The following is a 12,518-nucleotide window of genomic DNA, read 5'->3' as shown; positions in this document are numbered from 1 at the left end:
TCCTACAATCATGAAAGTAGCAAAATTTCATAATCACTCAGCCCTAGTCTTGTTCTTCATATTAGCGATTTGTTGACAATGCTGCACATGGTAGATCCTGACATCATACTTAAGTATAATTATTATTTCCCACAATTAAACAGTATGTGTATATGTGACCGGGCCTGCAAAAACAGGACATGTGGGCACATACTACACCCCATCACTCTCCAGGTCATATCTCTGTATTGGAAGAGTATATTTGCATTCTGGAACTTGTACCATGATGCCAATTAAATTCCTACTACGAGCTGAAAATTGCAATGTCATAGCATAATGGTACAAAAAGTTATGAGAGTTGAAACTTTGAAAATGTAGGCAAAAATCATGTGCCCACATGCCCTATATTCGCAGGCCCAGTCACATATACACTGTTATGAGTTAGTGCTAATGTAGTGAAAATGTCACAGCTATTCATGCTAACATATACTGAAAATGTTATGAGAATAGACCTATAATTGAAATTTAATAGTTCACCTATAAAATTCGGTCGATTTTTGAATGAAAGAGTTCATCAGGGAAGTGAGTACACAAAGTAGAACATACTAGTTATACCATGGGCACTCGTGCTTTGCCTGATATATACACACTTGCACTCGGGCCTGTGGCCTTCATGCTACCGTGTAACGGGAATGATTTGCATTCACGAATGATTACTACGTAATTCCTCATTTGTGAGAACATTCATGATTAATCGTATGAATGAAGTAATTTAGGAAATGGGCGCGTGCCTACAACCATTTAGTTATGAAATGGGGAACGCTCGACTCTGACATTTTGTGTAGATCACTGATTTTGTGGTTAAGAAGTAGTTTAATGTGTTTATTTTGTTGTTATAATGAGCAGATCAACGATAGCCAATAGGCACTGGGGTGGCACTAAGAACTATAAGACACGCCCACACACAGTGAATTTCCTGGCTGTAGTAGCTAGCAATGATTCCTTCCACTGCCTCTTACCTAGCTACTGTTGCTGGAGTTTTGCATCTCTGTCCAAATCGCACAGTCATGTGCCTCACTGTAGCATCATAGCAATTTAGCTAGCTAGTTGTGAGGAGAGTAGCTATGCGCACTCAGTATATGAACATTGCATAAACTAAGGCATGACTCGTACGAGGAAGGTTGAAGATTCAGTGCTAGTATTACCCTGTTAAAGGTGCAATTTTTCAGGTTAACTTTTTCATTTTTTTATTGTAGGAAAAGTCTTGCAAGAAAATATTCATGAATGCATGTAAAATTGCAAAATTTTGCAAATGTTTTCTTTGATGAATCATTCCTGTTATACAGTATCAGCAAAGCACTTGTGTCCGCGTGGTATAACTATTGCATGTATATATAAATGTAATATTTGTGACACAGGCATGAGGGCTTTGCCTGATATGTATGCCCAACTGCCCGAGGGCTGCAGGTCCGAAGGCATACATATTAAGCAAAGTCTGAATGCCCCATATTACAGCTAATATGTAGCACTTATCAGGCTGATAGCCTGTACAGGGTGATCACTCACCCAAGCCAATACAAGTGCAGTCACTGAATATATTATATATGCATACCTAAAATTTTTGATTATGGGTCAGTAGCTAGTACGTTCTGGTTATGTTTGGTTATGATAAACGGACATATCCTAGAGATATCATGGAGAATTTTGGTTACACGAATTTAATGTTTTAATCAGTACTGTTGACCCATCTATGGAAAAAGTGCGAGTTCACTAAAGGCCTAGATAGGTAAGCTTGCTTTGCAGAGTGGTTACTCCATGCAGAGTGGTAGCTTCATGATGGGGGCATGTCCACATTTGAAAACATGTGGAAATAATTGACGAATAAGCTATAGCACTAATTCTCACTTTAGCCCAACATTTTTCAACTCGTAATTGGTGAGAATAACAAAACACTCTCCGTCTCAGTGGTTTTCATGATGAAATCCAAGTCATGCATCCTAATCATGTGAGTATTAATCGATCCCCACAATCGACTTTGGCCTCAACATCTATGTAATCACTGCTCAGTTGTATCCTGGCTACATTTCATAAAGTTTAAGTTATTAAACACAGTTAATGTTGTGAAGCGCAGGCTGCGCAAGTACCCAAAATATTAGCATGCAACAGTGGGCTCCAATAAGAACAACGCATGCGCAACAAAGTGAGCAGAACACGTTGGCAGTAATTCATACCTGTTGTAACAAATCTTCCCACCCTGTCCCTACCCACTGAACAGTTCACAAACTTCACTACACACAGGTACTCTATGTTAATTGGCATAGTATGTTGGCAGTTAAAAATTCTAGTCAGTATCCCATTGTCAATAGTGGTACTTACATACATATGTAGTGTAAGCAGTAGGGCTGACTGATACTGCCATTTTGGTATCACGATCGATTCTAAAGCCACTATTCACGATACTGAATAGTTCACGCTACTTACCAATAAGTCAATCATAGCTGGTGCTACATAGCTTATTGCTCAGCATTCCTGCAGGAAGTCCTTATAGGTGATAACAAACTAGCCACTATCATCCTTGTTTACAGTAACAGTTATTGTAACACATGCTTTGAGGTTGGTATGGTGTTCACACCTCTCTGCAGGGGAAACCAGATGGGTGGACTTTATCATTTACAAGAATTCTTAGCCTACTACTGCATAACAAATGGATTTTTAATGACAGTAATGTACAGGCATGGTATCACGATAGTTAATAACAAAATATCGCGATATCGATACTTTCAAAACATCGCGATATATCGCTAAAACGGTAGTATCGCTCAGCCATAGTAAGCAGTGGAGCAAGCTAAGTAGACACATAATGTTGTTGTTGTTGTTGTTGTACTCTAAACATTTACATGAAAGACTGTACTATCATATGCATTTTGTTGCGAGTTCTTCAGCTGTAGGTCTGACTGGATTCCTTCACCCTGCCAGCTGCTACCACAAGTAGAGATTGCTATTGAGGGATGCTCGCAGTTCAAATCTTTGTCAGGAGAGATGCTCTTTTATCCTGCCTGCAGTCACAGACAAGCCCCTCCAGTTCAGAGTGCCATCAGGAAATTGGGTTGCTAACAGCTGCTTGCCTCTCCCATCCAGATCAGTATCAGGAGACGCTCTCCCAACCAGATTACTAGCTGAAGATGCTCTCCCATCCAGATCATTATTAGGAGACGCTCTCCCATTCAAACTGCCAACTAGAGATGCTCTCCCAACCAGATTGCTAGCCGGAGATGCTCTCCCATCCAGATCACTACCAGGAGACGCTCTCCCAACCAGATCACTAGCTGAAGATGCTCTCCCATCCAGATCATTATTAGGAGACGCTCTCCCATTCAAACTGCCAACTAGAGATGCTCTCCCAACCAGATTGCTAGCCGGAGACGCTCTCCCATCCAGATCACTACCAGGAGACGTTCTCCCAACCAGATCACTAGCACAATCTGGCACCTGCGCACAGGTGTTGATGCTGTCACAATCTGGCTAAAGCCATGTGACACAAATTAGTGGTGACCCGCAGGTCAACACATCACCTACTACTGCTATAAGCAGTTCGTCCATTCTCCTTAGAGGAGTCTGAGACAGCCAGGGGGCCTCACTTAGGATATCTGCCTTATCCACTAGGTTATCCCGTTTGGCCTCTATTGTAAAGAGTTTAGGACAGAGACGCTTCTCTGCTCTAAACTCTTTCATTACCCAAGCATCAATAAACCAAAAGTACTTCCTACTTTGGCCCCGCTGGAATTACATAACCTTGCCTAGGCCATATACCATGGCAGATGAGTCCCCCTGGCACTTACCAAACCCCCTCCTCAATCAATGGATTGCTGGAGGTGAAGAATGAAGATCCGAGGAACAGAGCACGTAAATAGGTGAGTGGTAGCGTAACTAAACATTAAGTATACATACGAAATGTAGCCCAGGTGGCTTCTTTGATCTGAGAAGTGAAACTGTTTCATATGCATATGTACATTCATGCATGCATATATACATTTGTATGTGTGCAATACAAAGCAAATAATTATATTCACCTGTAACTATTATTACTATTTATAAAATACGTGACTTGATCCATCACAGAATGATCACAGTCTTCCATGGAACAACATGTATCGTTATCTGTACACCATTCATCAGTTAAGTCTGTTGCATTGGGTTGGTAAATTGCTCGAGAAATCACAAGATGATCATTGCTTGCTATAACACAGAATATCACAATCAATGTAAGAATATCATATGTAACCTACAGTACATGTAATTTGGGAAAACCAGTGATCTGCGTACATCAATAGGTCATGATATATGTGATTTAAACATATCAATCCAATATAGCAATTAGGAAGGTCAAAAGCTATGAGTTTGAAATTTTCACCATGAATGCAGCCAACCGTAGTGTTTATTTCACTTTATCCATAGTAAACTAGCTATTGATATAGCCATGATTTCAAGCACCTTTTTCACAATGATACCTGTAACACAAACATGCTATCATGGGTGGTGGTGGGCAAGTATATAAACAGAAGATGGCTAAGTAGGTCATATGGTGCTTCCAGCCTTAATATTTGGTTCTCAAGACCAGTTGTGCTACTGAAAATGAAAGAAATCCAAGTAGAAAACATCTGGGGCAACAGTCCAAGGCTATTCGTGTTCCTAGTTAGCCTTGTGTTTCAGTTGGCCAATGGCATTATGGCTGGCAAATGTCTCCACTCATGAAAAGCAGTCTGAGCAAATCAGTGCCATGCACTATGGTACAAATGTGTAGCTTATTGGTGCAGTTGTCCATTCATGGTGAAAAGCTTAAGTGAATTTCACTGGTGTGTGTGTAGATCGATGATTATCAAAAAGTTGGTCACATACTGTATTATACTGGTGTGAGTGTGTGTGTGCATGCATCTGTGGGTGTGCATGCAGGTGTGTGTGTGTGTTTGTGTGTGTGTGTGTGTGTGTGTGTGTGTGTGTGTGTGTGTGTGTGTGTGTGTGTGTGTGTGTGTGTGTGTGTGTGTGTGTGTGTGTGTGTGTGTGTGCACATTCATGCGTGCATGTGTGTGTACGTGTGTGTGTATGTGTGTGATGGGAAAGAAGCCAAGTGGGACTTCCAGTACCCATACCTTCACCTGTGAAAGCCTCCTGCAGGTTATCTAGGAGATTTTGCCTGTTCTGACTTGTATACATACAGTATATCACCTGAGTAGTGTACAGGTGTGCCAGTGCTGGTTTGCTGGGTAGGCATGACCATGCCAGCGGCAGCCAAAGACTTTGCTTTGCATGCATGCATGCATGAACAGGTACCACATGTCTTGTTTAGAACCACATCTTACCTGTAGTGTAGATGTATGTATGCATTATAGCCACTTACGTGGAAATGTAATGCCAGCATTAATGTTAGTGATCACGTCAAAACATTGTTGATGTTCTGTATACTCAACTGTCATCATCAAATCATTTGGAGTACGAGAAGGTCCATTTGGATGATGATAGAGAAAATAATTTACTGCTTCTGTCGAAACACTGTAATACTGCAGTGACAAGAACATGTTCACACAACATTAGATCATTAAAAAAGAAAGAGACAAGTACATACAGTATTGCATAGTGCAGGTACATATGTACATCCAAGAAATACATGACCCTAACCCTTTCAATGCACATGAAACACAGGTTTGGTCTAATTGCAAGGTGATCACACTGTTTACAGGGAGAAGAATAGTAACAAAGTGAGTCTTACTCTGTGATACACATATGTAGCGCTACATGAAGACTTACGTGAATTTCAAAATACTAATTGCTTTGGGAATCTGATAGCCTGACATTAAATTAAGACTTGCTCCTCCTGCCTCATTTATTTTATTTTTATATCGCCACCATTTGCTCACTTATCAAGTGCCAATACACAACAACTGATCTAAAATTTTAATATGGTGTTTTCCACATTTTAACTAGAAAATAATATACAGGAAGCTCGGTGTTAAGAGCAGTAGCTAGTGCCCATCCCACTGCAGAAGATGATAAGTGTATCCTCAAAGTTGAGAGTATATGTGACCAGGCCTGCGAAAACAGGGCAAGTGGGTACAAACTACACCTCATCACTCTACAGGTCATATCTCAGTACTGGAAAAATATTTATCCATTTTGTAATTTGCAGCATGATGCCAATTAAATGCTTACTAAGAGCTGAAAATTGCAGTGTCATAGCGTAATGGTACAAAAAGTTATGAGTGATGAAAGTGCGAAAAAGTATACAAAAATCGTGCGCCCACATGCCCTGTTTTCGCAGGCCCGGTCACATATAATACTGTAATCACATCTGTTATTTACACACATAGCTACACCTAAAATTGTTTTAAAAACATAATTATTTCTGCATCATGTATTTACTTAAAAATTCACTTACAGTTTCAACAACATGTTCAATCTGTCTATATACATCAGAAAATTTATACAAGTCTTCAACTGGTTTGTTAAATTCTGATATGATGTAACACTCCTTAAAACCTATAAGGTTTTGAGCCATAAAACTTGTTACTTTAAACTTCTCCTTTGCATAAAGTGACACCTGGAATAATAACAACAGACACACTATGTTATACACTTCAACACATGGTGTGGATAGACCTTCAGTATACAAGTACACAAGTGTAAGGAAAAATTAGAAATTCACATTTGAGTAGGGATCATAGAATTAAAAAGCAAAGGTTATGCAACTATACTAGTGCCTACTTAAGCCATATACATACAGCTTGTCAACAGTATAGCAATGACTGAAGTAGGGATTAAATGTTCATTAGTATAGCAGGTATAGATGACCTCCCTTGTTTCATTACTTTCTATGATTCATAAAATTTCTTATTTTTCTTATACTTGTTTGTTTACTTTTCTTGTAATAATACGATTCATTGCTGGTAAACTATCACACGTATATCATAGGAAATAATGGTGCCAGTTGCATTCTAAAAATCAATTGTGCTACTGAATGTGTGCACTGACTATATCAGTTACTGAAATGTGCAGTGGCCATTCTACTATATTTTCAGCAATGTTCCACCCATTATAAAGCATTATAAATGAAGAACAGTATCAGAAGCGCCTCTGCAATCAATCCAGTTACACTAAAGATATTAAAGCACTCAAGCAATGACCTATTGTCATGCTGAATCAACATCTATGTAGTATATAGTAGAAAAGGAAATAGGACACAAGCAAAGACAAAGGAAAGTCTATGATGCATGCATTTTAGCTGCTGCGATTGATGAAAAGGCACATTTTGGGCCAAAGCAATATCCAGCAGTGAGGTCATAGCCTTAACTGTCAGGTATGCTGGCTGAAGCATCAGTTACTCAGTAGAAAATTCTGTGAAATATTATTTTAGAAGGGTTTAGGTGTTTTGTCAATGGACTTTGGTATGCTTTACCAATGCTACTAAGCTGCCATAAAGGAAATTTAAGGCTGGCTTTTGGTTGATACTTTTGAGCAAGAATGCCAAAACCTCCATGATCCCTTCTATACAGTACTAACGTAATACCGTGCTATTATATGCTTTAAGGGATGTGTGAATGACAAGTGTTATATTGGAAAATAAGCTGGGGATGAGGTAAACATGAACTGACTACAGTGGAACCTCTCTTATCTGGGCAGTCTGGTACATACTACCATCCATATCTCAAAAATGTCCATAACTAAGAAATAACATGTCATCATGCAGTTTTTGCTAAAGTGACTAACTTGAATATACGTAATATTGCTTTTGCTGTCAATTAGTGCTATGCAGTTTAGTGGCCAGAGAGGGAAGTCACTACAGAACATTCATGGTAGCTGTAAAACATGCATTATCACGTAGCAACCAAGAGGTAGTTATTTAGTAGAATAAACAAGCCATCAAACAGGTAAACAGCAACTCCCTCCTTGTGTTTTCACTTCATTGTGGTCAATAAACTACAAGCCACATGACCAATTGGGCTGTCCAGACAATGGAGGTGCCTGATAATAGAGGTCCAGATAAGGGAGGCTCCACTGTATAGTGCACTAGTACTCCATACTTACCACAATGAAACCTGTGTAATATACAAAAATAGTTGTCCATTGGTTTGTGCAGTACATGCTAAAGAACTTTGTGAAGTGTTTGGAGTAGGTAGCTAACAAGTCAAAGTAGGCAATCACAAACAATGATTCTTTTCAAAGGAAGTTATGAATATAACTGGCAAGCTAGAGTCACCAACCCTAAAGGTGACAATTGGTGGTTATTCCAAGTATAATGAAGCCAATGACTGACACTGTAGAAGAATAACAAACAACTATATTGGATTGCATACTGCATTTTTAAATTAATTATCACTACCCACCAGTGGCCTGCATGAAGGCTAAAAGTCCATACAGCAGAAAATCAGAATCTCAACTTGAAACGTTTGAGTACCTATAATTATAAACCATGTGCAGACTTGATCCAAATACAAGCTATCTTGGTAAAGCCATATATAGCTCAGGATCCAGAATTCCTCAGTATATATACTTACACCCCTGTAAAAAGTAGGATTTTCTACACTTCACAAAAGTTGCTTGCATAATACAAGCAATATGAAATTGATAGTATACTTGTAGTAGTGGTTCTTCAGCATGTAACAGGGCCACCAAATATACTGGTCTCAATAAAAGGTGGTCTTATTATTGAGGTCATGAAGTTTAATTAAAGTTGTTTTGGACATCCTTGATGCATGCACTGTATTGATTTTTCATGGAAGAATTAAAATGCCAAAAGTGTTCTTTAACTTCCACAAAGTTGTGCAATATAAAAGTGGACTTAATTATGGGTAAACATCACAACCACAGAAATGCATGTTTAAGGACAAATTAGAAATTTTAAGTTTGATTAGGGATCAAAGCAAAAAAAGCAGAGAAACAAGGGAGGTCGCCTACACCTGCAGATATACTAGCAAACATTTAATCTCTAATTCAGTCTATAACCAAGACCAAGACTGAATTAGGGATTAAATGTTCACTAGTATAATCTGCAGGTGTAGTCGATCTCCCTTGTTTCCCTACTTTTTTGTTATGATCCCTAATTGAACTTAAAATTCCTAATATTTCCTTAAACTTGTCTGTTTACATTTTTGTAACATTATTATGACTGGTGAACCCATGCATACCACATCAAAAGGAAGGATGGCACCGTAATTAATGTATTCATCTGAATGCATTCCCTAGCTACTAAATACTGCTTTGAAAGTGCAGTGACCATTACGCTTCGCTTTCAGCTATGGTCACCCTTTACACAGCGCTACAAATGAAAAACAGTAGAAGTGCCTCTGCAATCAATCCAGTCACCAGGACAATACGACAATTTGCCCACCCCCAATTATCAATTACTGCCTCAAAAGTGCAGTGGCCATTACACTTCACTTTCAATTATGCTCATTCAGCCCTTTGCACAGTGTTACAAATGAAGAACAGTGTTGGAATCACTTCTGCAATCAATCCAGTCACCATGGAAACTACAGACAATTCCCATTTACAAATGTACTATAGGAAAGTCATGCATTGTGCTACTGCAAATCAACACCTTGGGCTGTCTGCAAAAAGAAATGGAACACAAAGGAGGACAAAGGTAAGTCCATGATGTGTGCATTGTATGTACTGCAGTATGCATATATGCCACAAGGCACATCTCAGGATGAAGCAACGTCAAACAGTGAAAAAATCAAGCCCATAGCCTTAGCCATTATCGAGTTATGCTTGCCTCAAGGCATCAGGCAGGCAGGCAGGCAGGCAGACAGGCAGGCAGGCAGGCAGGCAGGCAAGCAGACAGTTAGTCAGTAGAAAATTCCATTCATAATTTTTTTTAATTTGTAACAATTTGTTGGAAGTCATTAGGATTGTACTGAAGGAATTTTGGGCTTGGTCATACTGCCAAGGTGACAGAATGGTGTTGTGAAGCTGGTTTTTGGGTGATTTTTTGGCCAGAAAAACCCAAACCTCCATGATCCCTAATATACAGTACTGTATGATTATGTCAAGTTTGATTTGCAGAAAACAGCCACAAAATCATGTGTGTGCATGAAATTTCAAACTGTTATAGCTATAGCCAAACTATTCATGTGTACTGCTTGTTCTACAAATAGAAACACATAGTTTTATGGCCAAAAGCTGAATGGTTAAAGTACGTACTGTAAGATGAGTGTTTCAAAGAATATGACAAAGCTATATAGCTACAGGTTTGTGATGATTTTTGTATTCAAACAATATACTGTAGCTACTACGTAGTAAAGTCACAATCAAATAGCTAATTGTGATTTTTTTTAAATACACACACTGTCTAATGGCATAGCTACTAATCTGATCTGTTTACTTACTCTTGGGTTACTAATGGTTTCACAGCAATAGTAACCAATACCAGGTTAATGTTAATAATATGCTAGATTCACACGTGGCACATCATTTTGGCAGTTAACATTATTTTGTTTAACGTACTCAGTACTACCAATTGATAGACAACATCATAGTTAAACATGTAAGACACTAAACTTTGATAGGGATTAATTAACATTTGATAAGTAATGACACACCCTAACATTAATTTGATTATCAAAGACACAGGGTACCATTTGATGGGCAGCAATACAAGTAACCATGTATTTGATAGCAACAACACAGGGTACCATTTGATGGGCAGCAATACAAGTAACCATGTATTTGATAGCAACAACACAGGTTACATGTGTACTTGCCTATCAAATGTAGTCACAAACATTGGAACAACTATCTGCAGTAACTAAGTTCCTAATGATGTTTGTTATTGCCAGCATACACAGGAATGTTGGTATGGACATGCATGCATGCACATTTGTCTATAGGGTCTGCATCCACAAGTGAAGATTTTAGTATTGCCTTTACAATATCACTAAACTAATCGACCCTCCATAAAAATGTATAGTAATTCACCTAATATCAGATGGGTTCACCCCGGACACATGATTATACAGAGACGGGTTACAATATTTAAATACTTCATACATCCTCACCTAGGTCAAGGTTGTAGAAGTTCACACACCAAGTATCAGCCTTTCTGGATTCCTCGTCTCATCACAGCAGCCTTCCAAAGATTTATCCTAGTAATACGTATAATCAGGAAAAAAATTGATTCGCTGACACCCACCGTCTACAATTCACACTTACTTCCAATCAACAGTTTTATATCTACACTTTATAGAACAACTCATCTACTTTCTAAATATCCCTAGTTTATTTAATCAAATCCTTTTAATCACGAATTACAAATCAAATAAAATGAAACATCACTGGAGTAATAATCGCACCATAAATTTAAGTATATGGAAACTTGATTAAGTATACTTACAGGAAATGTGTACCGTATACTTTTACAAACATCATATACCTCCATACACTTAAATTCATGGTGCAACTATTACTCCAGTGAAATCTCATTTTATTTGATTTGTAATTTGTGATTAAAAGGATTTGAATAAATAAACTAGGGATATTTAGAAAGTAGATGAGTTGCTCTACAACTTAAAGACATAAAACTGTTGATTGGATGTAAGTGTGATTTGTAGATGGTGGATATGACATTTTTCCCCAATTATATGTATTAATGGGAAATGACTTTGCAGGGCTGCTGCCACCAGACAAAGAAGCCGAGAAAATTGATACTTGGTGTCCAAAGTCCCACAGCCTTGAACTATCTAAAGACATATAAGTTGTTCAAAAATTCCTGTTGTAGCTCGAGTAATCATGTCCAATTTTGGAGCCCGTCTGACAATAGGTGAGTTTCTCTATGCATGTACACAGACACATACATAAGTTCACACTTGCACATGCTACATTATATCAGCCACATAGCCAGGCACATATAGTATCATACATCAGTTACACTAACAGGCTGAAACCCCTTATGTAATTGTATCGTTCCATGCATTGTGTACTTGATCTATTATTATTATTATTAATATAAGTCATCTTAGTGTAGCAAATCTGATAGCATTTTACCTACAGTATGTAAGCTTCTGACAAGACTACTCACAAGAAAAAATCTTAGCTAGCTGGCTAACAGGCTGATAGCAAAAGTCAGCTATGTAGTACTAGCTTACCTGCATAGTAACTACTATAAGGAGTAGCACGTGAAGCACTAATTTCCAAGGAAACCTTCTTTGATGTTCGTCTCTCCATTTGCCAATGTGACTCTTGAAATGATAAAGAAGCCTCTTCTTCATCCTGATATCAGCTCGACATGATCTTGTTTTCCACTCCTTCTCTTGGTCATCGTGTTTAACTCTGAGTTGTTCCATCTGTATTTCATTATTCTCATTGTTAACATTGACGCCAACACCAACTCTGTGACAAAACGAGTAATTGCACGAACCAATCGTATACGTGAGTAAGCAGGCTAGAATCCTCGCCAATACCCTGATAAGTAAATTTTGCTCAGTTTCGTCAGACAGTTCGATTTTGCTCCCCATTTTCACAGTGTAGATAGCTAACTAGATACTAATACA

At 38.4% G+C, this 12,518-nt stretch overlaps 1 protein-coding gene across 1 annotated transcript in view; it reads right to left on the bottom strand.

The window, feature by feature from the left end:
• LOC136253307 (mucolipin-3-like) overlaps positions 1-12,518 on the bottom strand; it is a 52,115-nt gene extending 39,597 nt beyond the window's left edge. Inside the window, exons 1-4 of the mRNA XM_066045949.1 lie at positions 12,114-12,518; positions 6,410-6,571; positions 5,375-5,534; positions 4,050-4,215 (exon numbers count right to left, since the gene is read on the bottom strand). Coding sequence (XP_065902021.1) covers positions 4,050-4,215; positions 5,375-5,534; positions 6,410-6,571; positions 12,114-12,482 — 857 coding nt within the window. The 5' untranslated portion in view covers positions 12,483-12,518. The remainder of the gene's footprint in view (positions 1-4,049; positions 4,216-5,374; positions 5,535-6,409; positions 6,572-12,113) is intronic.

The sequence above is a fragment of the Dysidea avara genome, chromosome 4 (assembly GCF_963678975.1).
Source record: "Dysidea avara chromosome 4, odDysAvar1.4, whole genome shotgun sequence".
In the NCBI taxonomy this organism is placed as follows: domain Eukaryota; kingdom Metazoa; phylum Porifera; class Demospongiae; order Dictyoceratida; family Dysideidae; genus Dysidea; species Dysidea avara.
The sequence above is the reverse complement of the archived record's forward strand: the minus strand, read 5'-3'. Positions and strand labels throughout refer to the sequence as shown.